Source organism: Cryptomeria japonica, chromosome 3 (genome assembly GCF_030272615.1).
Source record: "Cryptomeria japonica chromosome 3, Sugi_1.0, whole genome shotgun sequence".
Classification (NCBI taxonomy): domain Eukaryota; kingdom Viridiplantae; phylum Streptophyta; class Pinopsida; order Cupressales; family Cupressaceae; genus Cryptomeria; species Cryptomeria japonica.
Window position 1 is genome coordinate 890,554,664 of NC_081407.1, and position 26,080 is coordinate 890,580,743.

Here is a 26,080-nt window from a genome sequence, read left to right on the forward strand (position 1 = left end):
AAATCAGATCAGAACTGTTATTAAGTTACAGGCAGTAACATCCTTGTTCTTGGTGGTATGCATGGGGATGTGTTTAATAAGTATGCTTAATGTATGAAGCCCGATAATGTTCTTATGCAGAATAAATAGTAATATTAATATGGACTGCAATATGTATGACAGTCATACTTAATTTCATATATATATTCATAATACATAAGAAATTAGTATACGTATAGTCTAAAACATGTTATTACTATCAATATTTAAGAAGTGGGGAAGGAGATGTTCCTAATAGGGGACATTACAATTGGTTTGATACTTACATTAAGAACTAGGGATGTTTGATGGACGAATAATTTATTTATGAATATTTAATTGATTGATTTGCGAAATATCATTGATTTGATGCATGTTACGGTGGAGTTGTCTCCTAATATATTCAGCCTGAGTCATAAGTATCTTGAAATTGATTAATTATGGCTAAAGCATCCCTAAATCCATAAGGGGACATTACATTTTTTATCAAGAATTTTATCCCAAAGACTGTCGATTTTCATTACAGAGCAATTACAGTGATTGATGATGATTTTTATCTCGATTTTTTATCCAGATACGTGGCGATTTTCCCCCAGATGGCCAAATTTAGTGAAAGTGAAGTAACTTAACGCAAGTGGGCCCCAAATTTAATTGTTTCTACATTTGACAACAATTATTTAATTATAAAAAAAATTATTAATGATTTGCAATGATCATTTGATGATTATTATTTTCTAGATGCAAATCGATTTTCCCAGGCAAGTTTTTTATCCCACATTGCTTGTGTGGTGAAACATCAAGGTGGAAACATGTTTAAAAAGAGCCTTGCCAACAATATAATATTATTATATTTGCTAATGTGATTAATTGAAGGTGGCTAAGTGGATGATTGGAGAAATTTTTCTGGCTAGGCGATTTTATTGAGTGTCCATTAGACACCATTTGTGAGCTGAAAGTGCAAGTTTGAAGGTGATTTGTCCCCAATCAAACCTGGGTGCCATTTTTGGAGGCCATTGCAGCGAGTTTGGTGGCATTTTTTGCCACATTAGGCGGATTTGATATGTGGCACCACCTTTGGAGAGACCACGATTTTGTTAGAGGCCACGATTTTGATATTTAGTGCATACTGTTAGATACAATGCACCACTGAGAGGGGGGTGAATCAGGGGTTCTCAAATTCTTTTCTCTTTAGCTATCCTATGTGAGTATACAGGTTATCATATCTAACTCAATGCAGACTTACCGGTTAGAGGAGAGACCACCACAAATGCAAACACACAAAGGGACATCACATAACACCAATATGTACGAGGAAAACCCAAGATGGAAAAAACCTCAATGAGCAAAGCTGCTGGAGTCTTCTGCTCCAATCCAGCCTCACAATGAAATCTATTACAAAGTTTAGGGCACCAACCCAAGGAGCTACAACCCCTGATTTAGGGCACCAATCCAAGGACCACCAACCCCTAACTGATTTATGGGCTACAACCCCTGCTAGTTTATGGGCTACAACCCAAAGGAGCTACAACCCCTGCACCGAGCTACAACTCAGTGATCACAATGATAGCATCAAATACAAAAGTGGTTATTCTATTACAAGTCAATCTTCTAACCATTTCATATACTTCACTCTGTCGGTGAGACGCCTTCTCTGTTGTTGCTTTACTAGTTTACACTCTACCGGTTACCTTGCTTTGCATCTGCTTTTCCAGATCTCTCCTACACTGCTCTCCACTTCATCACTCTCTATTGTCTTCCTGCTAATACTAGCACCTACTGGTTATCTTCTCTGATGCACTCTTGCTGCTAATCGGTTGCTTTAACCTTACCAGGTAAACCCTTTCACCGGTTTAACCCTCACTCACTCAGTCGCTATAATCTTCTGCTATTTTCACTCTGACTGATCTAACTCTCTCATGTAGCACTCAATCACTTTGCAGCAACTCTCTCCTCTTCCATTCAGCAGCCCTTAACAATATCTTTGGCTTGCATATTTATAGCCCAATCTTCCCGCCAAAACCATATTCAAACTTGGTGCCTTAGGATTTTCTTCACAGATCACAAGACACACAGAATCCAATCAGATCTAATTGGATCTCGACTCATAGATGGCCAACCTGCACATCTCCGCCATCTTCAAACCTTTCAAAACACGCCTTCCTTTTTCAGCAACCTGCAATCAATCTATCGGCACACCTCTTGGTCAATCACCATTAATGACTCAATGGATTGCTTCAACAACTTCGATCTACATCCAAACAATCTGAATCAATCGGTGCACGCCATGGATATGGTCAGATTTGTCTTGCCTCGAGCCGCAACCCCTCTGCAATCACCCCTCGAGCTTCGCAGTCACCATTAATGTCGGACCAACTGCCAACTACCTCATCGTCACTCTACATCGACCTGTGCAAGTTTGCCACTTCACCTCCACGTGGCATTGTTGTCGGTATCCACCTTGGCACACTGCTCTGTCGGTTCAACTTAGTCACCGACCATGCACATAACCAGTTCACACATACCGGTTTACTGACCCTACCAGCACAAATCACCTTGCTGGTTATCTTTCCTACCATCACCTTTTCTATCCTGCCGGTGTAGCCCTTGTGTCTGCACTTCACTGCTTTGCCGGTGAAACACCTCTATGAATATGTTCACTTACCGGCAACATAGCTACTTCGACAACTCTCCTTATCCTTCAATTTGCTGCACTTCTCTTTATCAGGTGAGAACCTTATCTTCCTTGTCTCTTCTTTGATGTTTCACCGGTTGACATAACATGTCAACTATCACCAATGCAGATTCCAATAGATGTGTCTGCTGGTGGACAACATACTTTCCTTCTTGCTAGTGAGACACATTGATGACACCAAGTCATCAAACTCCAACTGTTTTGCATCAACCTTCATCGGCATCCCGGTATCACCATGTATGTTCCTGCAGACTCACTAGCGTCCTTCTTCATCCAACCAGTTCTCCTCTCAACTGGTTTGTCAAGATGACAAACACAGCATCTCAACTCCTTATTTTTCCTTCACTGTCCTGGTAGCACACTTTGTTTTCACTTGCTTATCCGGTGTGCATTTCTAATCTCATGCTCTGGAGGCTTTCTCATCTTCCACTTGTTCATCCAGTCTCTGCATTCAATCACCTGCATATCTCAGAGAATCATTCTGCCGGTACAAGTGTGACTTTACCAAGGGGAGGATACATCTTCAACTTGACATATCTCTCGGTATCTTTCCATATGTCAGCTTGCTCACAGAAGCGTCTTACTCTGTCAACTTATCACATAACCTATGATAGCTTCTTCATCCGGTGGGAGTCCTGTTGGATGACTTCACCCTTTATGCCGGTATACCCTTCTTCAATGGCTAGCCTTTTACTAACATGTCTGGCACATGCTTGCCGGTTGGCAAGTGTACATCACCCCCGGTGTTGATGTGATCTTTAGTAACATTCTGCCTCTACATCACAAACAACTCAAGCACCTCGCTCATCCTGCTTGTACACTGGTGATAAGCTTGTTAGTTGGCAACTGCTCATTGTCAACACATCTCTTATAAGTTGACATCCTTTCCTTACTGGTGTTAGACTGTACCGGTAACCTGTCCACATCTTCCACACAAGTCAAATACTAACTTGTGTACCGGTGACTCCAATGGTCATTACTCTGAATGACATTCTCTTCTTTACCTTACCGGTGTTCTGCAACACAAGGTGATATCAAAGATATCTCATCTTGTACTCCTGCATAACAGTGTTGCACAAACATCTCTTCTACCGGTAGTCATCCCATAACGGTTGACATCAATGACAACACAATGCCAACACATACTTCATAATTTGGGGTGGTTTTGGGCTACATTGTTAACTCCACTAATGCTAAGGGGCTGCCTTTGTTCTCAAACCTGCATTTTCCACCATTGCTGGGAGCTATTTTGACTTCATTGTTGGCTGAAGACATAGTTTTCAGACTTAATTTTTCATTCCCAGCTCACTCCCACTTAGGCAATTTTGTCTAAAGGTCAGTTTGGGAGCACATTTTGGAGGCATTTTCAGAGTTGTCGCAGGTCTCAAAACAACATTTTCAGTTTGTCTTCAGACTTTGGGTTTCATTTCCAGCCTTCTACACTTCAGCGATTTCATTGGAAGAGGCATTCTGTGGTCATTTTTTTTTGGGTGTGCCATCATTACTTGAGATGCTAGCAAGGTCTGAAACTCCATTTTCCGACCTATCTTCAGACTGATTTATTTTTCCCAGCCCTTTGTTTCTGCCCAGATTTGATCATTTTGACATTGGAGAGTTAAATTTTCATGAAACATGTGCATTCTCATGGCTGCAACCTCGTTAAGTGACTGATTTATGAGTATTGCAAGTTGTCTTCAGACATTGGGCAGCCATTACTGCGTTTGGAAAGGTGTCTTCAGACATCTAAGAGGGAAAAATCAGACATTTCACACCTTTTCAAAGCATTTCCAGATTTTGGTATACTCTTGACTTCATTTTTTGATAAATTTTCTGAGTATACTAGATGTCTTTAGACTTAATATTTTTATATCAGACCTTATTTAAGTCTGAAAATGAGGGTTTCCTAAGGATTTAATGAGGGTTTTGACCCAATTCATGTTGATTTCCTTCTATTTTCAGAATTCATAATGAATAAAGATAGAATTTCTGATTTTCATTCCTAGATTTGTCTAGATCACAAAAAATCAGAACTTATTCAATTCCGAAAATAAGTTCTCAAGATAATTTTCAAGTTATTGACTTCAAGTTTCATACAAGTACCATGTCTAAATACGGGATTCGAATTTGGAAGGAGCAGTTGAAGATAGTTCGGGAGAAATTTTATCCAGATTCCAAATTGTCCTCCGATGGAAATGAATCACAAACACGAACATGGAGTACCTGAATATGGAGCGGATGCGGCAAAGGATGTTTGGAGCAAAGAAGCAACTTCCTTCTCCTACATACACCAATATCATGAAGAGTGGCATATACCACGCAGTTGGGTTTCCGCAATCCATACAATGTAGTGAGCTTATTTTGGAATGCGCAAGACATTATGGTCCACTTTCCAGGATGATCCAAAATCCCAAAGGGATAACCATTGCCTACCTTGCTGAGGATGCGATTACCAAAGTGTTCGGAATTCCTTGCAGTGCAAATATGAAAGAAAGAACGAAAGATGAATATGAAGTAAAATACAAGTTGAAGGAAGATGCATTGAAGACTGTTGTGAACAAGGAGTGCGTGATTGAGCCAAGGCCTCATCATTCCAAGGCACCAAAGACACTCATGTGTACAGATTTCAAAGAGGAATATAGTGATTTAGTATTCCTACTCAACCAAGTGATGGGGATGTCGCAGAGTGCCTTGTTCGAAGGATGGATATATTACTTTGTCCAAGATTGTATAAGAGGAACAATGATCAATTGGGAAAAGATTATTAGTGACAACCTGGATTTTCAATTGAGGAACATAGAGAAGACTAAGTCATTTTCCATAACTTCCTACCTTGTGTATATACTTGCAAGATTTGTCACATACAAAGGATTGATAAGCAAGGGAGAAGTCACGAATGGACCAGGACAGTACAGGAGTTATGAATGTTATCCACAACTTGATATGCATAGAATTGAAGATTATAGAAGGGTGAACAATGCTTTCACCATGTATATTAAAAGGATGTTTCAAGACGGAATCCACAAGAGGTTGTCCAAAGCGGCAAAAGAGTTGAACAATATGAATCGTGGTACGTACAGTTTCCCACCTTCACATACCTAAGGATTCAAGGATTCAACTCCAAATCATACAAAATTCCTAGGTATCCTACAGACAAAATGATCCTACTTGAGCTGGTGAGACAAATTCTAGAATTCGATTTCATCTAGAAGGAGAAACATAAAAGAGGGATGCCTTTTCCTATTGCGATAGGAAAAACTTTGAAGGTGTGCCACATTGCCACTGCAGCTAGTATAGTGATCGATGAGATTGCATTCTATCGCCTTGGAACATACAAGAGTAGAGACAGATTTGATACACACAAGAATGTTGAAAGAATCAAGGGAGAAAGATTCATACACAAGGTTGACAATGAGGATTACTGGGCGAATCTAATGGATGAACAAGCACTAAAGAAAAGGATGTGGTCTAGGATGTCAGTGCACTTCATAATAAAATATGAACTCTTTCTCATTCCAGATCAAATTGTGAATGATAGTGATCATACTCATCTGCAGTATGAGAATGAAATGAAGAAATCTATCATTTTGCCTAATTGGTCACAGCCAGAAGTAACAAATTTAAACGTGCTTATGAGAGATATCATGGATTTCTCCAAAAGCGGGTAGACAAACAAATGAACAGATTGATAGATATGGGTGTTGTCTTCACTTATGAGAAAATGAAGCAAGAGTCGTCCTCTCTTGAAGATGATCAAAGAACAATCACTGATGTGAGGATTCATGCAGATGAGGAGAGCCATGCTCCTAAGCGAAGGAAGAGTGTGCCTTGAGAATCCAAGACAAAGGGGAAGGAGATGGTCAGGAGAAATAGAAGCATAAACCTAGCACTCCTTTGTCGCCCCTTAGTTCCGCACTAGTGAAGGAGGTAGATGTGCTAGAAAAGAGAAAGGAATTTGAACAATGCTCCAACACAGTAATTTTCCCAAAGAACATCCAAGAGCTACATGCTATGGCGACATCAACATTGCGGCATGAAGATGATGAACAGTCAGGTTCTCCCACTATCCAATTGGAGGTTAGTTTGGGCAATAATATTTATGATTTGACCAAGGATAAAGAAGATGATGATGATGTTATATCCACATTGAGGGGACTTGATCGAGAAATGTGTCTTGACTATGGAATGGAAATTTCCACCATTCCCGATTGGTTGCTACGAAGCATCGAGAAGAGTAAGAAGATGATAGAGACTCGGCCTATTGATGACTACTTAGCCAGTTGTAATAAGGAGAAAGAACCAAAGAAGCCTAAGATACTTTCCAATATAGCTAGAGACGAAACAGGAATGCGGATTGTTGTAATGTCCCCTTCTCAGTTCTAGACTGATGGATGGAGTCTTAGCCTATTTTGGAAACCCGTAGGCTAATCAAAGATTTAAAAGATGATCTCATTGACCATTTAGTTGTGCTATTCGGTAATAACACATTCAACCGAACCAAGGTCCTTAAGAAAGTTGGTACCTATCTAAAGTATGTGAGGGACCAATATAAGTCACATTTAGAGACGAGCAAAAAGTACACGCGTCCCCCCATGATTCGAGAGAGGGAGTGTAAGTACCTGGTGTCAAATGGAAAGGAGAAGGCTGAAAAGAAAAAAGGAAAGACACCACCAGGCCAAGGAAGGTACGTGATACTATCAACAATGCAATTATATACTGATTACTCCTTTTTACATAATCTAATGTATTTCAAACTTTTCATAGGTTGCACGACACATCGAAGGCAACAAAGGCAAGACTAGAAAAACACAGGCAGCACAAAGTTGACTCTGCTGGTTATATGAAATTAGCCGCACTAATTGTAAGTATCAATAAATGAAATATTGCATCCAAATAATAAATTGCAAACAATTTTGGTTTTATCACACCATAGAAGCAAAATTCATGATCTTATGCAACAATGCAGGGCTCTGAATTCAATAGAGTGCCCACAGATGAGGACCTGAAGATTGCCTTCTAGCAAGGCTATGGAGTCGTGGCTAAACCCCTAAGAGTCTTGACTAGGCAAACAGAAGCTTCCACTGCATCCGACACGAAGCTAAATAAACTCAATGAAGTTTATTTAAAATTGAATACTTGTGCAATCTATTTAAAATTTATTTCCACCATAACGTAATTATGTGCCTATTTGTTTTAAATAGGCAAGCAATGAAAACACTGCACATGACATTGGAATGCAGCTTGGTGAGGGTGGAGCACAACCTGCAGATGAAGGTCATGGTGTGCATCCCCAAATATCAGGAACATGATGTGGCCCCATCAAGTAAAAAGGACCACTCTAACCTCCTTTTAAACATATATATTTAATTGCAATTGGTGTATAAATTAATGTAACCTTTCGTGTTTCAACTCCAAAGGATTTAGAGGGTGTTCAGCATGTTGAGCATGAGGCTATAAGACAAGATCAGGAACATGATGTGGCCCCATCAGGTAAAGAGGACCACTCTAATGTTCTTTTAAACATATATATTTAATTGCAATTGGTGTACTAATTAATGTAACCTTTCGTGTTTCAACTCCAAAGGATTCAGTTGTCCAAACATGGTATAAGAGCTTCGTCCTGTTGACGTGTTTTTTATGACAGCGTTGAGCATGGAATAAAGTTACCAACAGACCTTACTCTCTCTTGATCAAAGTGCAATTGTGTGCTAAGATTGCAAGAAGATCAAACAATCAACTCCAAGGTTCCTATGTGCAACGGACGTGACTCAATTGGCTAATGTGATATACTGGTAATCCAAGGGGCCTTACATACTCTCAAAGAAGATTAGACAATTTTGTAACTTAAAGGAATTGACTCACAAATGATTTAGCAATGAAGGGCTCATTTTTTAGGATTTTTTGAGTTTAACATGTGCAGAAAGTAAATAGGAAGGGTTTAGAAAGCTAGGCTAACTTAGAGGTAAGAACAAGGAGACAAGGATTGCTCAAGTGAGACCAAACCACACTTTGCTTCGCCACTAGGAGACAACTTCACATAGGCAGTGCAATCTTCAAAGGTTGTGCGAAATATTTTCAGATCACCAATCAACACCATCAATGAACAATGTCTACTAATGATTGAAGTTCAAAGGTTGTGCGAAATATTTTCAGATCACCAATCAACACCATCAATGAACAATGTCTACTGATGATTGAAGTTAAGTTTCTACGTAGAAAAAGGTCAGACTAACCTTGCACAGTAAATACCAATCAGCTACCAACCAAAGGTATGAGCGAGGGTCTACACTATAAACAGTCTCATCAAATCCCGTTCGTCTAACAACTTTAAAGTAAATCTAATCTAAATGAAGAGAGAAAGACCATGTAGCTTGCTAAAATAGGACAAGAATACACCATCAAATAGAATAATGTATTAAGTTTTCTACTTCAACAATTTTAATTCAACAATCTCAGAAAACAATCTCTCCTCCTTTACAAATGAGGGTGGGTCACCCCTTTATATAGGCCTCAAACCATGAGGAAATGCAAACCCTAATTAGTGTTTTCCCCCAAAAGATTCCCTACACATGATGCAACAAGGTGGGAATATAACAATAAATGCCCATGAAACCCATATACAATTAATTTAAACATGCCCAAAATGGCATCCATTTGTGTGTTAAATGCACCACTTACATCAAGTTCGCCCTACATGCAATGAATATCCCATGCAAAAATCGTTCATGCTGCCATAAATGCCCACCATTCCTTCATGCGATGGCAACATGCGAGAGGAATTTGTCATAAAATCGTAAATGTGGCGGCTACATGCAAAAGATTCTTCATAAATTCAACATGCATTGATCGGGCCGCCGCTTAGTCAAAATATTCCAGCAATAAGTGTGCCACCACTACTCAGTCAAAAAGATTCTTGTCCAAAAATGGACAACCGTTGTCCCGCTCATTAATGGCATAGGTGATGAATTTGGCGATGACAGCCTCCAACTCTCCTACGGAGACACTTGGAACACTTTCAATTTTGAATTCCATCAAAGTAATTTCCTCCTCGCTCTTAGAAAGAAGGTTCTGCCACTCTACCACCATATCCTGCGTCTTCTTCATTGTGCTGGAAAATGAAGAAATGCTCTCAAAATGTTCCTTGAAAAATGAACCTACAAAGAAGAATTCATGCAACTGGGACCTCAGGAAGTTCAGCGTCACTTCGCCCTCATTCAACTTTCTTGCGAATAATGCCTCAATCATGCTGATAATTTCTTTTTGTACCCTTCCAATTGAGTCTTTTAAAGTTAAAGGCTCCATGTTGAACCTTTCAAAGATATCTTTTCCAGAGAAAACGGTGCAGAACCACCTGGAAAGTCATAAATTTCATTGTATTGAATTACTTTCCCATCCATAGTTGGAAAACTCGCAGAGTACTCTACGAGTTTTGAAAACTTGTCGAGTTTTTCTGCTCTGCGAGTTTTTTTGACTTTTACTCACCGAAAAACTCACCCAAGTTTATGTGTGAACCAAAGGAGATACATCTTGTTGCAGCAAAACACATTCTGAGATACCCTTGAGGCTCAATTGGATATGGTCTTAGATACAAAAATGTAGACCTAGATCTACATGGATACACTAACTCAGATTGGGCTGGAAGTGTGGTTGACAGAAAGAGCACATCAGGGTGTTGCTTCGGTTTAGGATCAGCAATGATCTCATGAATCAGTAGAAAACAATCCTCAGTTGCACAGAGTTCTACAGAAGTTGAGTACATTGCAGCCTCCATGTGAGCAAGAGAAGTAGTGTGGCTTAGGAAATTGCTTGTAGGACTGTTTGGACAGCCCTTGAATCCTACCGCCATCCATTGTGACAACCAAAGCTGCATCAAGCTTTCAATGAATCCAATGTTTCATGATAGATCGAAACACATTGAGATTCCTTATCACTATGTTAGAAACATGGTAGAAAGGAATGTGATTCAATTGGAGTATATTAGTACAAGTGATCAGACAATAGACATCCCTACCAAGCCACTCTCCAAGATAAAGTTTGAACACTTTCGGGATAATTTGGGTATGGTTGAACATGTAAATTAAATTTGAGATTGAGTCTCTAATTATTTTTATTTGTACTAATATTTAAAGATGTTTAATGTGTAAACTATTTTATCATCATGTGTGTGACTCCACGACTTCATGGGCCCCCTATGAACATTGTTGAAAGGTGACGACTTTTCAATAATGAACACTTGTAACAAATTGATATTGTAAGGTGACGACTTTACAATGATCAATTTCACTATCATGATGGATTTCATGTGACTTGATATCTGTGGACATATCATGATAATTAATATCTCTTAGACATTATGGTAGATATCATGAGACTTGATATCATTAAATAAACCATAATAACTCTACAAGAGATCTTCATGGTGGATATTATGAGGCTTAATATTGGTGGATATGCCATGATCTAATATTCATCATGGTAGGCATCATGAGACGTGATGTCAAGTGCACATACCATAAATATGGATATTTGTGAGATATGATGAATATCATGTGACTTGATATTCTTGGTTATACCATATCTTCCTTCACAATTAATGGATCTATTGTGTTATACTATTAAATAGATTTTATCCTCCCTAGCTAAGAGGGAGTGTTAAAGATGATAGCTTCGGTCAGATAAATATGATCATGAATAAGACTTACATCATTAGAATACTTCATATATGTATACCAATATACATAGTAATAATCATTGAGTTTATTATTACTATGTATATTAATATACATACATATTCTTTTCAAGAATAAACTAAATCTGATTAAATGATCTAATGGTTGATCATATATCGATTGTCATCTCCCTAGTATAAAATCGGTGATCATGTATGATCCACTTCCTGTCGATAAAGTGTATCGGCTATCCTCTTCGATCCACCATAAATCGATAATGTGTATCGATTTATCTAAATCGATTATGTATATCGATTAACTGATTTTTCAGTTTAACATACCGATTGTGAATCGGTTGTGTTAACTGAATAGTTAACTACCGATTATGAATCGATATTTATTTAATTGTTTGTAATGGCAAACGGATTGTTAATGCCACCGATTATGAATCAGTATTAGTTTATAATAACAAACGGTTTGCTAATGCCACCGATTATGAATTGGTATTGGTAATATTAAATGGACAGACATATCGGTGGAGAGACATGCCTCCACACGTGTGGAGACATGTCTATCCATCGATGTGCCTCCCCATTTAATATATATGATTCACAAACAAATCGATGAAGGGTGTACCAAAATCAATCAGTGCAAATCTTGGAAGATCGATCTTATTCTAAACACAGTGATAGTTGTGATATAATCAGCAGCACTTAATATTATTAAAACTTAGGAAATCAATATACTTTGTCAACATACTATCTCTCTTCATACTTGCAGCAACCTGCAAGATTCATAGGTTAGTGAGATCATCAATTGTGAGATAATAAAATCAAAAGATACCTTTGTTTTATCTACTAAGAAATCTAATCTACATTAACACATAAAGCACAATACTTCATTAAGATTTTCCAAATGGGTAGCAAGCTAAGCGGAATTGATTTTGGGGGAAACTCCATGGCTTATTGTGCTTGTGTCAGAGTAATACTAAGATGGGTGACCTCTCAAAAAGCCTCAATGCTTCACCTCTATTAGCATCACCTAGATGCAATGAGTACTAAGTGTACCATTCATATTCATGAGAGATGGGTTGTGAATTTTGAACCACTTCTCATGAAATATGGGTCAATTAGATTGACTCAATACCAACACAATTGAATCCTAATAAACGTCACATAATTAGATGCACGTACACATACAATAACAGGGACAAAATCAACATGAAAATATATGATAAAATTATATTTTGATGATGTGAAACTCATATTCATGTACGTGTGGGGATGTATAATGCATTCATGGAATTGTCTTTCATGTACTCAAATAACAATATAGCTATTAATAGAATGTGGGCTTCAGATTACACGTTTTCTCTTGGATCATTTTAGTTCTCTAAGTTGTCAATCCTCATTTCTTTGCAACTTAATTTTCTAAAGTTACTAACAAACCCTGCAACATGTTGGCTATCATATACATTTGTATGCTTTCCACAAATTATATCTAGGTTAGATAACAATAATTTATTAAATAATATCTATGATAAAAATTAAAGATGTTTCATGGATAGAATGAGAAATAAGCTAACGATCTTTAAATTCTTTGATATGTATCTATATTTATTACATGCTAAAACTTTGTTTGCGTGTCAAGCTTAATTCTATTACTCAAACAAAATTAAAATTCCTATAAATGCCAAAAAAAACTATAATTGATTTCAACTCAATGATAAATGTCTCGTCACAAATAAAGATTCACATGTAGGCATTACTATACAATTAATTTCATAGTCTGTTTTACAATTCAAGCCACAAATTCAACAAGACTGAAGTGATTATACATTTACAAGAGAAAGTGCATGTCAAAAGAAGTGACCACACAAGACAAGGAATATATTTTACTTGCAATAATCATTGACAATGCCTCTTAGAAATGTCAAGACACTTTATATGTAGGAACTCCTATACAATAGGTTTCAGATATTTTTATCTTCCTGAAGCCATAAATAAAGCAACAATGCAATGGCTGCATAGCTATTAGAAAGAGCGTGGTGAAAAAAAAACCATACAAGACAAGGCAAATATTGTCCTTGCAATACGCATTGACAATTCGCATAAGAAATTTCAAGACACTTGACAACAAATGTAGATCATCATCACTACCAACAAAATACAGAAAAATTTCATTAAATATACCATGAAGCTCAAAATAAAAAGAATCAAGATAAGCAAGAAAATATGCACCATTTTGCAATAGAATTTTCTTTGCTTCCATCCATGCCTTGGCCACTGTCAAAAATAGATATCTCCTGATCGCCTATTATGACACTACAAAAACAAAGCCAAAAGAATTGTCAACCACCCTAAATACGTGCCAACAAGAAAAGTTATGTCTAGAACAATTAAATATGAGATTGCACTAGCTAAAGGACCATTTAGGAGCCATGCACAATAAATAACTTAATACAACTATTGAAAACAGTCTAAAAATGAAATGAAATTTACAATATGAAATCAAGCATGATTCCTATGATGATAGAAATTCTTTACAACTCTCAATTTCCTATTATGATGAGTTTGTTTGCATTAGGATTGAAATCTATCATTCATGTAGCAATATAATATCAAACCTTAAAAAGTACTACTTCAAGTATCTAATTAAACTCAAATCTTGTTATGAACAACAAAGAAACTTGGGAAGTACGGCAAATGGACAAAATTCTTAGATTTGCCAACTGCAAATCCAACATTTCATTATTTATCTTATAAATATGAAGGGCAATAATTGGATCAAAACTGATATCCCATTAGAATCCAAGGTCCCTTTATAATCATGCTATATTATTCTTTTTGCAATCATGCTATACTGTAAAAGCCAAGCTCCTTGCACAATCCTGCCATACTATAAATAAATAATAGAGGTCTAATTAAAGACTCTTTTGATTAATAATGCATAAGGTCTAAATACCATTCACATAATAAAAGTTTCAGAGAGTTTCAGAGTTGGGAGAATAGTTTCTTTCAAGGGATTAGTAGCTTAAAAGATACTTTCGAAAGAGTACTTAACAAGGTTGCAACAACCAACTTATGTTTTAATCCAAAAGCAGCGAAATATGAAAGCTGATCACTAATCCTACTATAGCCAATTTAGTCACAAGGTAACTTTACTATAGATTCATGTGCACATTGATACATGAATAAAAAATCTATTAAAGGTTTGTAATTTTTTGCCTCAATGAAACCTAAAATACATCCTATTAACTGACATTTTTTCTTCCTTGCAATTCTTGAATAAACAAAATATTAAGATTTGGTTTTTAAACTCAAGATTCTTCATAGACACTTTGAGTGAGAACTGTGATGTTTTTAGTGTTTGGTCTTATAGAGTTATTCACAGTCTAGGAGAATAAAAGGTAATGCTTTAATTTTGTTTTCTTATGGTTGTTTAGAGATATCCACATGTAGTTGGAGTTAATATGGTTTATCCTATTTTACTCAATACTTAAGTTTAGCTAGGCATTAATCAATTAGTTGTGGATATGACATTATTTAATATTTCCTAAGTGCATTGGTATTTGTACTGAGGTAGTTGAACTTTACCTACTCTCATATGTGATTGATACTCGTGTCATTATCTTGTATTCTCTCACCCCTAGCCTTTTGCTTTATAAGCAAGGCTCATGTACATTGCTTAGCATCTCAATATCATCATTATTTTTGGTGATATATAGTATTCTCTTGTTGTAAAGGTTATATTGTTGTTTGTGGTTCTGGAGTGGATTCTTTTCTCCAACATGATATTCAACCCCTAGTTTAGAGGTATTTAGTGCCCTCACACAATTCAGACCATTATTTTAGACATTTTCGAAGATCCACATTCTCCTTCATTCCCAAATGATCCTACTTCAGATTGCCTTCTTCCATATGATGTTGACAATATTTGTTGTGATCATGGTACCTTAGAGGAGTTTGAATAAGATGCAGCACTTGAGAGTTATGTTGATCTAGAGATTCCACCTACAACTCCTACTTCTCCAGTTCAGATCACACATTCATCTTTTGTTGGTGATTCCAATGAGTCATTGCAACAAGTATCGATTTCTCTTCCTAATTGGGGTTCCTTTTTGTCAAACATTGGTTCTTTGTTTGTGAAGTCTCGTATTTTTTATTTGGAGGACACAATTGAGGGGATTTCTCCTCTTTGATGATAGTTTCATCACATTTTGAGAGTCATCTTGTCTTTGGAGTTTGTTCGACATCAATTTCCATTGGTTCCTTGTTTATCACCTTCTATTATGATTGGGCATGTACCTAATTGGTTTGTGACATCTTCATCATCCAAAGACTTGGTGACATACGAGCAGCTTTCAACTTTCAAAGACCATGGCCTCTGGACTCGGACTCGGCCGAGTCTGGCCTAGTTTTGGCAGACTCGCCGAGTCCCATGGGTCAGACTCTGCCACGCAAGCAGAAAATAATAAGGTAAAAAAAAATTAAATGACATTATTTAAAATGAAAAAAAGGGTTAATATGTTTTGTTCCTCGAGGATGATGTGGATGAGGATATGGATGTCACTAAGGGTGAGCCTAAGCCTCAGACACAGGCAGAGATCATGGCTACAAAACATTCCAGGACCTATCTTAGGCGCACACGTAGGACAGTTGCGAGGTCGACTGATATTGGCTCCTCTGAGCCTTAGACTTCTATGCTCTAGCTTTTATGTTGAACTTGATATATATTTTGAACTTTTGATGACATGGATTTCATATTCCATGAACTTTGTAGACATTTGACACTACCTATATTTCTAATGTGTTATTTAGTTTAGCTTATTTCCTTCAGCGCAAGCCTAAAATTTGCATTTATACTTATGTGATCAATGTAAACTTGTGTATGTGCTTCTATTTGATGAGATTATTGTGTCTTTAATGCTTATTTATTAAAAAATGCATGAAAGAAGTTTAAAATCGTTAAAAATCTTTGAATTTCTTGGATTTTTCAATTTGCCAAGTCTAGGCCAAGTCTCAGCTAAGTTTGGGTGCCGAGTCCGAGTCCGAGTCCAAGTCCAAGTCCGAGTCAAAAATCAGCTTGCTAAGTCCGAGGTGAATCCGAGGCTTGTAACTATGGTTACAATGTCAAAAATAAACCAAATACATTCAATTACAATGTCAAAAATAAACCAAATACATTCAATTAGTGTATTTTGATTATCAATTAGTTAATCCATTTGTGTTGCCATGGTGTCGGTGATGTCTATCTTTGTGTTTTCCAATAGATGTGCAATCTTACTTTTTGGTATTCCTCCATTAGTTGTTTAGTGGGTGGTGAATTCTCATTGCCCTTTAGCCTTCTTCACCATTGTTCTTGAATAGTACTTACATGGTTTCAACAATGCAAGATTGATTGAATGGAAAGAATGGATTTCTTCAAAAATGCAAGATTAATTGAAATGATAATTGATCATACGAAATGTACATGAGAGACCTTGCTTATAAATACAAGTGATGAGGTACAATGACAACTACCCTTGATACAAAACTTAAATGCATGATGCATATATTAAATGCTAAGTGACCAAAAGTAAATAATGAGACATGGCCCCATTATAAGGAACTTCTAGAATGCCACCTGGGACAACTAGCTTAAAACCTAGGACTATCCAGCTACAAATGTACGTGGTGAACACAAATCTTTTATTGCAATTTTATAAAGGCAATATTGATTCCCGATGAACTCAAGGTGTTGTCTAATGTGATCATCTAAGTACAAATGGCAATCTTTAACCCTAGCAATTCATTTGTTCCAAGGTTATACAACCAAGAAAGTGCACAAGAAAACTCAAAGGATTTGTTTGATGTGAATATCCAAGTACAAATAAAAGTAAATAATACAATGCTAGTTCATTTATCACTAGATTATAGTACCAAGAAGTTTAAAGTAAGGCCAAATGGATTCCACTTGAGGCATGTATAGAATTCTTGTGTTATTTGAAATAGCCTTGAGGAATATTGAACTAGAAACTTTGACTATACACATGACGAGGGGCAACAAACCAAGATTACTTCAACTTTAGTACAATACATTGGAGGGATGTTTCACTCTCATAAATAAATACTTGAAGAAAGAAATTAAAGGAAAAACCAATATCAAGGAGTAACCATTGAGTATAAAATCAGCAAAAGACTTAAACAAAAATCAGTGGAATGGATAACGACCCTATGACATATGATTGTACTCACATTCTAAATCTGCCCAGTGTCATTACCTAGTTTCTAAAGTCTCAATCTACATATCAATAGGGTGTTCCTAAAAGCTATAAAAAATAATTAACTAAAGTAAAAAGAAAACATGTAACCAAAATGTGTATGCAGCAATATAGACCATGGAAATGAGACTCAAACTCCGCAAGGGCAACTCGACTTGGGACTCAAGACTCAACAAAAAAAACTCAGCACAAACTCAGCAAGTGAAAATCCGAAGAAATTTAGAGATTTTTAAGGATTTAAAACTTGTTTCATGCACCCTTTATTAAATAAACCTTAAAGACACAAGAACATCATCAAGTAGAAGCTAATTTGATCACATACACAAGTATACATCAATCACATAATTATAAACAGAAATCATAAAAGAAGGAAATAGCACACTTAAATGTTTAAATATTGTCAAATGTATACAAAACTCATGGAATATGTTCCAAACAAATATCAAAACAATAACTAGAAGTCTATGGCTCGAACTCTTCAACAAAATCACCTCTAATGCTAAATATCTAATCAATGGCTTGATGTGAATTTCTGTTTTCACTTGCGAACTTGCACAATTGTTCAAGGTTATCAAACTTATCATGAATGGGAATAGGTTTGCCAACGACTTTCAAATGATTTTGCAATTTGAGCTCTTGATCTAATCTAACAAAGATTTTCAAATAAAATGCAAAAGGAGTAAGGTTTTAGAAGTTCTATTCTAAGACTGTAACCTAGAATGCAAGAGGAAATGATTGATTCAATGCAATTCTACTAGGCTAGGTTTTGCCATCAAAGAAAAATTCGACACAAGCTTAGTGCAATCATCTAAGGTAAATGTATAATGTTCAAACTCATGCTAGACAACATCAACACCATCAGTTGGATGCATATCAATGAGTAAGCACAAATTGAAGTTAAGTTCGATTCAAATTCCAGTTGACCACACAAGGCAAACTTACAATCAACAAGAAAGCTAGCGGTATGGATTGAATGAATTTCATTCAAATGCATCCAACACTTCTTTCATTCAATCTAAAATACTTGAAAGCAAATTCTAATCTAAATTTGGAGGCAAGGAGAACCACAAATGGATACAAAATCTAAGCAAAATCACCAAACTTCAATGATTATATTCAAACTTGCAGCATGTAGGCGACAATTCTCAAAAATCTCTCTTACAAATTAGAGGCAAATGGGTTTATATAGTCTCAAATGAAATGAATGGCCAAGATTCATTTAGAATCAAGGGCCAAGATCTTGCCAACACCACCCTAAAATAACAATAGTTAGTGTTAAAATAAAAAATGGAATAAAAAAAGGAGGTCCAATAGGATGACGCCTAGTCATCAAGTAGGGAATTTTCTAGAAGACTCTAGCCTACATCCCTCTCTCTAGTTGCATACTCCACAAATCTGACCAAGACTTAGTTGAGTTCCTCCACCGTAACACTTGTTAGAGATTCCCCTTGAGCACCAATTACATCCAAGGCATCTGAGCAAGCATCAAAGACACTTTCCCAATCCGGCATAAGCTTTTGCAAATTGTTGATGTGAATCACAATAGAAACCAAATCATCTATTCAATTCTTCTTCAAAGATTCTAACTAATAGAAGTAGATAAACTTCATCTTTTCTTTCAATTCTTCCAAGTTCAAACTGTTGGAGCATGGACATCTAGTCCCAATAATTCTTCGATGGATGTAAAGATCTTGAATTATATCTCTTGGATCGATTCTTCCATCGTTGTGTGATCCTGTCTTGCATGGTCATAAGCGGACTTCTGCATGTGTAATGTCCCCTTCTCAATGATGTGCATTCAATGGTCCATAGGCCTATTCTGGAGACCCGTAGGCTATTTGGAAAGGAGAATTAGGGTTTCCAACTTTTGTGGAGTTTTACACGAGCTTTTTAGGGTTTATTAGGAGGGAATTTTTAGTTTTGTCTATGGTTTCCTTCTAGGTCTTCCATGAACTCTAGGGTCGCATAACATGCAATTGACTCTGTGGTGAAGTGTGAACTTACTATTTTTAGTAAGTTAGGGTTTGGTTGTTTGGATGATGCAGTTCTTCTGAGCTTTCCAAGCTCTTTCTCTAGGTGCAAAGATCACACTTTTCGGAGCAGTATTTTATGACTTACTATTTTTAGTAAGTGGCGGTATTGAGTTTTTCTATTTTTAGCAGTCTCGGACAGGGCCCTGATCCAGCACAATTCAATGATCTTCATCGCACAGCTTCATCCTTGTTTTTGGTATTGATCAGTATTGCAGTTATAAGTTATTTAATTAAATATTATTACCTTATCCTAAGGTTTAATATTTAATTGTTTTTATTACTGATTATTTATATTATGGGCAACTTAAGAGAAAATATTTATCTGCCATCTATGTTGTAATTTTCCTAAGTCAGTGGCATTAAAAGGAGGCATACTTCATGTGCTAACTTCATTTTATGTTGCAAGTTCTTCACCAAGGAAAATACCGAACTTCTTGCCTAGGAAGGGCACGCCAAATACATGAGGCATGATAGAGTGAAATGCAATTTGATTTTGCGGGTAATCTTGTAATGTTCCCAGACTGTTCAACAACTGGCCGTACAATGGTGCACCAGCAAGGTCGTACGGAGTGAAGTGCAGGGGCTGTCGTACGGTAAAGAGGTCGTACGATGGTGGTGTGAGGACAGAGTGACCGTACGGTGTAGAGGGTCGTACGATGGGTGGCAGTGAAAGGCCGTACGGTGGAGAGGGTCGTACGGTGGGTGGCGGTTAAGGGCCGTACGTTGGAGAGGATTGAGCGGCCGTACGGTGAAGGGGGTTGTACGGTAATGTGGAGGTGAAGGGTCGTATGCTAGAGAGGCCGCACAGGAATGTGGGTTAGAGTGATGTATGATGGGATGAGAGGTACGGTGAGGTAAGGGGGTGTAGGGTGGAGGTATGATGTACGGTGGCAATATGAGGTACTCCAGTGATGAAAGGTTGACCTTCTGCAAACAATAAATTCTGAATATTTGGAATTTCTTGAGTATGTATTAACAGTTATGCAACTGGAAAGATACACAATGATGAGATTCAAGATTTGCCAAATCCGGAATGAGTACAAATAAACAGAATAGGATGAGGGGGGAATCCCACCGAAACTGCACAAACCAAATAGGGAGGGTCTTTCACCTCCGAAATGGCGGTAACCAGAACTCCAACAGGAATTCGCACAAGACAGGAAAAATATCAAAATTCGCATACCTACAACAATGACTAACACGGCCATATATATGGGCTCCGGGAAACTTCCCGAAGGGTTACAAACGGGCCGACATGACCAAGCAAAACTTGCCCAATCTAATTAAATAAAAGGGCCCGAAAGATTTGTTATTAAATTTGGGGCCTTACAACAAAATAATTAGATTTATTATTTAATTATATCGGGGACATCACAGTCCTCCCGGGCCAAAAATTGCTTGCCCTCAAGCAATTGCAGACTTGGATGTTCAAGAATTTGCTCGCCTTCCCGGGTTGCATCCTCGATGGGTAGATTCTTCCAGCGTACAAGGAACTCTTTAACTGTGCATGTTCTCAACCTTTTTTCTCTAACATCGACGATCTCCGTCGGCTCCAGAATTAGTTTCCCTTCTTCGTCGATGGGTGGCATGTCCCTGGACACTGTGACGCGCTACCCAACGGCCTTCTTCAGACTTAATACGTGAAAAACATTGTGAATCCGACTTCCCTCAGGAAGCTCCAATTCGTAGGCAACTTCACCCACTCTCCGAACCACCCTGTAGGGTCCATAAAAACGCGGCTTCAACTTCTCCTTACCATTTGTCTTCAAGGAGGATTGTTTGTGCAGTTGAAGTCGGAGGTAAACCAGATCACCAACCTCAAAATTTCGCTCAATCCGATGTCGGCCAGCATACATCTTTTGCTGGTTCTGAGACCTTTGTAGGTTGTCTTTGAGAGACGTCAGGATGTCTAAACTCTCCTGAAGCCAATCTTTGGCCATCGTTGCCCGACTGTCTCCCAATTCTAGGTCAACAAATGAAGACGGTTCATAAGCGTACAGTGCTTTGAAAGGTGGCATGCCTATCGACATGTGATAAGTGATGTTGTAACAATGTTCACCCAAATGTAACCAGCGAACCCATGCCTTCTGTTGTGCTGAGACGTAGTTCTTGAGATAACCCTCCAGCCATTTGTTCACAATCTCGATCTGTCCGTCTGTCTGCGGATGGTAGCTCGTGCTGGGCGACAACTCAATTCCGGCCAACCAAAATAACTCCATCCATAAGCTACTCAGAAAACGGCTATCCCTGTCACTGACTATGTTTCGCGGTAAACCATGTAGACGGAACACCTCACGGAAGAAGAACTCGACTACTTGAACTGCTCGATATCCTATGGGGATGGCAAAAAAATGTGCATACTTGGTCAATCGATCAACTATGACAAAAATGCAATCCTTTCCTTGCACTCTGGGGAGTCCCATAATAAAATCCATCGAGATGCTATCCCATATCTGGTCGAGAATTGGCAGTGGTTGCAACAGTCTGGCGGGTAGGTTATGCTCAGATTTGTTCTACTGACAGGTGTAGCATTCCCGCACATACTGTAGGACGTCGTCCTTAAGCTCCTTCAAAGAAAACCTCTCACGGATCTGTCTTGTTGTCCTCATTTTTTATTTCACAAATGAAGGACCATTACAAGAACTTTTTGTTAAAAAATGAAAAATTTTACTCTTTGGCACGCTTCCCGAGGCATAAATTGGCCCCATCCTTGGGCTGAATCAATCGTTGATCCAGCTATGTTTCGAATTTCGTCACGTTTCGAGTCCATTTGCTATGTTTTTGCTTCAATGTAGGGGAATTTTTCGATGATTGCCAATAACTTGTAATTTGTTTTCCAAACCCCCCTTGAAGCTTTTAGGCTTGTAGGGGAATTTTTCTCCAATTGAAAGTTTTTATAAAACTTGTAATGGGGGTTTTAAAACCCCCATTACCAGTAGCTTCACTTTAAGTGTTTAAAAACTTGTAAATGGGATTTTAAAACCCCTTTACATGTCTTTATAACTTAAAGTTGTTTTTATAATGTTAAAATAAAACTTGTAAATGGGATTTTAAAACCCCTTTACATGTTTTAAGTGAAATCACTTGTAAAGGGAATTCTATTTCCCTATTACAAGTAATTTTACTTGTAATTTCTTTTCTAAAACCCGATTTTGTTCATAAAGTGCATTTTTGAGGATTTTAAACTTGTAATTGCATTTTTAAAACCCGATTTTGCCTTCTTGATGAAAAAGTGACAATTTAAGACTTGCACTTTGCTCGACAAAACCCGATTTTGCTCATAAAGTGCATTTTTGACATTTTAAACTTGCTATTTGGTCAAAAAATCCCAATTTTGCCTAACATGTTAAAAAAGTGAAATTTTAAACTTGTTATTTCCTCCAAAAACCCCAATTTTCATTGGTTCATGCAAATTAAAACTTGTTATTGGTTCCAAAAAACCCAAATTACGAGGAAAAACGTCTTTTTTGAGGATTTTAGGCAAATTTTTGTGGAGATTTTTTGGGAGATAGAAGGCGTTTTGGATTCCTCCCTATTTTATGCATTGGTAGACACCTTTCACGCCACATGGAGGTTAAGATTGCTGGTTTTTAGGTTTATAACAGCAAACACGTTTTTGCAAAAAAACCACATTTTTCTTCATTAAAGATGCCACGAATCAGCAATCTTATGAATCGTTTTGGCTTGGTATGCTAAGGCGTTGAGGTTAGAAAGAGTCTTGGCCACTTTCCATGCCATTTTCCATGCATTTGACACCACATTTTTCAGTTTTGGGCATTTTTTCAAAAACGTGGCTAGGGTTTTGGAATGCGGTTAATTTCTTTTTAAGAGTTCTCCTTCCTTCTTTCAAAGATTAATCATCTTGTTGAAGAAGCATTTTCAGATTGGAGCAAGGTAAGATTTCTTTTCTTCTTGTTTCATTTTTCTAATTTGTAAATATGTTGGTTCTTCCCCAAAAATCGGTTTTGTGAGAGAGATTTACCCCCTTGATAAGCAATTTTATAATTGCATTGTTCTTCCCCATTTTCCCTCTTTACTTGTACTCGGGATTTTAAATCTGGATTACAAGTTGGATGAAAATAATTGTTCTTCCATTACAAATAAAAGATTTAACCATCTTTTGTTGAAAGTTCTTCCCATTTTCTTGAAGATGATCTTCCCAAAATCTTTTCATATTCATTTCCATCATCCGTTCATACCACATTTCATCCACTCATTTCACACCTTCATTCATTTTCCCCATTAAAAGTCTACTTGCGATCAGCCATCCAAAACCCGAAATTAGTCCAAAATGCACTCAAAAAACACTTGAAAATGAGTTCTAAAGGTCCAATTACAAGTGCAAACTTGTAGTTACCCATTACACATATGAAGTTGCATGTTTGTTCCCCACAATTGCAAGTTAATGCTCTTGTTTATCCCACACATGTAACGCAGCTTCCAAAACCCGAAATCCACTTGTGAGCCCATTTTTTGCATCAATTTATCCCTTCCCTTGTCAGTCCGGTTTGCACACACGATCTACCAAATCAATGGATTAAGGCATGGGCCTTATTTTGCAAGCAAATCTCAAGAATGGAGGACAATACAAAAAAGAGATACAACAACAATTCATGATTGCGAGCATAGAATGCTTTCAAGACAAAGATGGTCACGACATAAAAAGATGAAGGCAGCCCTTTCCCTCTTGAAAAGCCAGTACTACCCCAAGCAAGAAGATAAGGATGCAAGTTCCCGTTCCGGTTCAAGATGTCTTTACAAATCCAAAATACTTCAAGTTCTAGCATCCTGAAACGACATGAAGATCATCACAGACAAAGGATGATGCAGTTAGAGTCGTGTCTTTAGACACATGGAATAGTTTTAGTTATGCATTTGTAATTTTGTTTTGACAAGTCACATGTTAAAAAAATAATTTTGTAAATGCAAGATACACATTACTTGCACTTTTGTAATTACATATAAGGCAACTACAAGTTGTGTCCAATTAGGACTGTAGTTGGAATAAGTCTTAGTTAGTTATTGAATAAGTCTTGGTGATTGAGAGAATCTCTCAAGTTAGTTAGGATCCTCCCACCTTTTTCTCAAGGCTCCTCTTCTATAAATACTTGAGGGGTCTATTGTAATTTTTATCTTTTGGAAAGCAAGCAAAAACTCAGCCAAATTTACAGCAAGAAGTCTTTGAGCTTATGTATGTTAATTGAAAGTTTTGAAGAATAATAAAAAAGGATTACTCAAGTTTCGAGTCTTTGAGCTACATGTTTGAGTTTGAATCTTTTTATTTCTTCCATGCAAAGTGTTTCTAAAGGATCTTAGTCTAATCTAATTTGAAGTCTTTGAGATGCAAGTAGAGAAGATTAATTAAAATAGGAAAATCTGTAGAAGGAGCAACAAGTCTTTGAGCTTGCGTCTATTCTTGAGGAAAAATTATTGTTTGATAAGAAATAGCATTAAGTCTTTGAGCTTGCATTAGTTCTTGTCTTTGTGTTGAAAGAATAGATTATTCCAGTCTTTGAGCTGTTGTCTTTTATTCATTGTAAAATTTAGTATAGCAAAGGGTAGATAGGACTTCCAATAGTCAAGTCTTTGAGCTTGATATTGCTGTCCCGTCCCTAAGGAAGCCACGGGAGTCTTTGAGCTTTCAGTAAACTTCATTTCCTTTCTCTCGTTTTCATTTGAAGTTGTTACCATTATATACATTTTCTTGCTATCACTTTTCTAAGGAGAGAAAAGGATATAGGCTTCCTTGAAGAAAGAAGGAAGACTGTTGTCCCATCTTGTTTTTATTTCAGTTTTACATAGATAGGTGGAGCCTTCCCTTAATTAGGAGAGTTTCATACTCACACACTGTGGTTGAAGCCACAATTTTGTTTGCTTTCACGAGTGTACAAAATTTTCAACCAACATGTCTATAGGTTTTCAAGTATCCCGGGTGTCCAGCCAAGGGAGAGTCGTGCAATTACTTCAGAAACTTTTCCTTCATCTTGGATTCGGGTACCAGATAAATTCTATCCTAGTAATAAATGATGTCATCAACCACCTTGTATTGGTCATCCTGCACTTGACCATCCATCAGTTCGCAGGCAAAAGTGTTTTTAGAGTATTCAACCAACAAGTATTCCTTCCAGTCCACCGAAATCTGAGATAAAGAACATATGGCAGGCCTTCTTGACAAAGCATCAACGACCACGTTATTTTTTCCCTTCACATATTCAATGTTGAAATCAAATGCCTGGACTTTGCTCACCCATTTCTGTTGTCGTTCATTCAAATCCCTTTGCTCCAAGAAGTATTACAAGCTGTTGTGGTCCATTCGCACAACAAACTTTGCTCCGACGAGGTATTGCCGAAACTTTGTCAATGCGTCTATAATGGCGAGCATCTCCTTGTCGTAGATGGAATATAACCA

General features: G+C 37.3%; 2 protein-coding genes across 6 annotated transcripts in view; one reads left to right on the plus strand and one right to left on the minus strand.

Moving 5' to 3' along the window:
- LOC131059747 (structural maintenance of chromosomes flexible hinge domain-containing protein GMI1) overlaps nt 1-26,080 on the minus strand; it is a 411,868-nt gene that overhangs the window by 364,675 nt on the left and 21,113 nt on the right. For all 5 annotated transcript variants that reach the window (XR_009110235.2, XR_009110236.2, XM_057992783.2 and 2 more), the window contains one exon: nt 13,617-13,700. Coding sequence is in view for 3 of the 5 variants with exons in the window: in XM_057992783.2 (XP_057848766.2) it covers nt 13,617-13,700 (84 nt within the window). In the remaining 2 variants the exon portion in view is untranslated. The remainder of the gene's footprint in view (nt 1-13,616; nt 13,701-26,080) is intronic.
- The window catches only part of LOC131059749 (uncharacterized), a 64,058-nt gene that overhangs the window by 10,231 nt on the left and 27,747 nt on the right, over nt 1-26,080 (plus strand). The window lies entirely within an intron of this gene.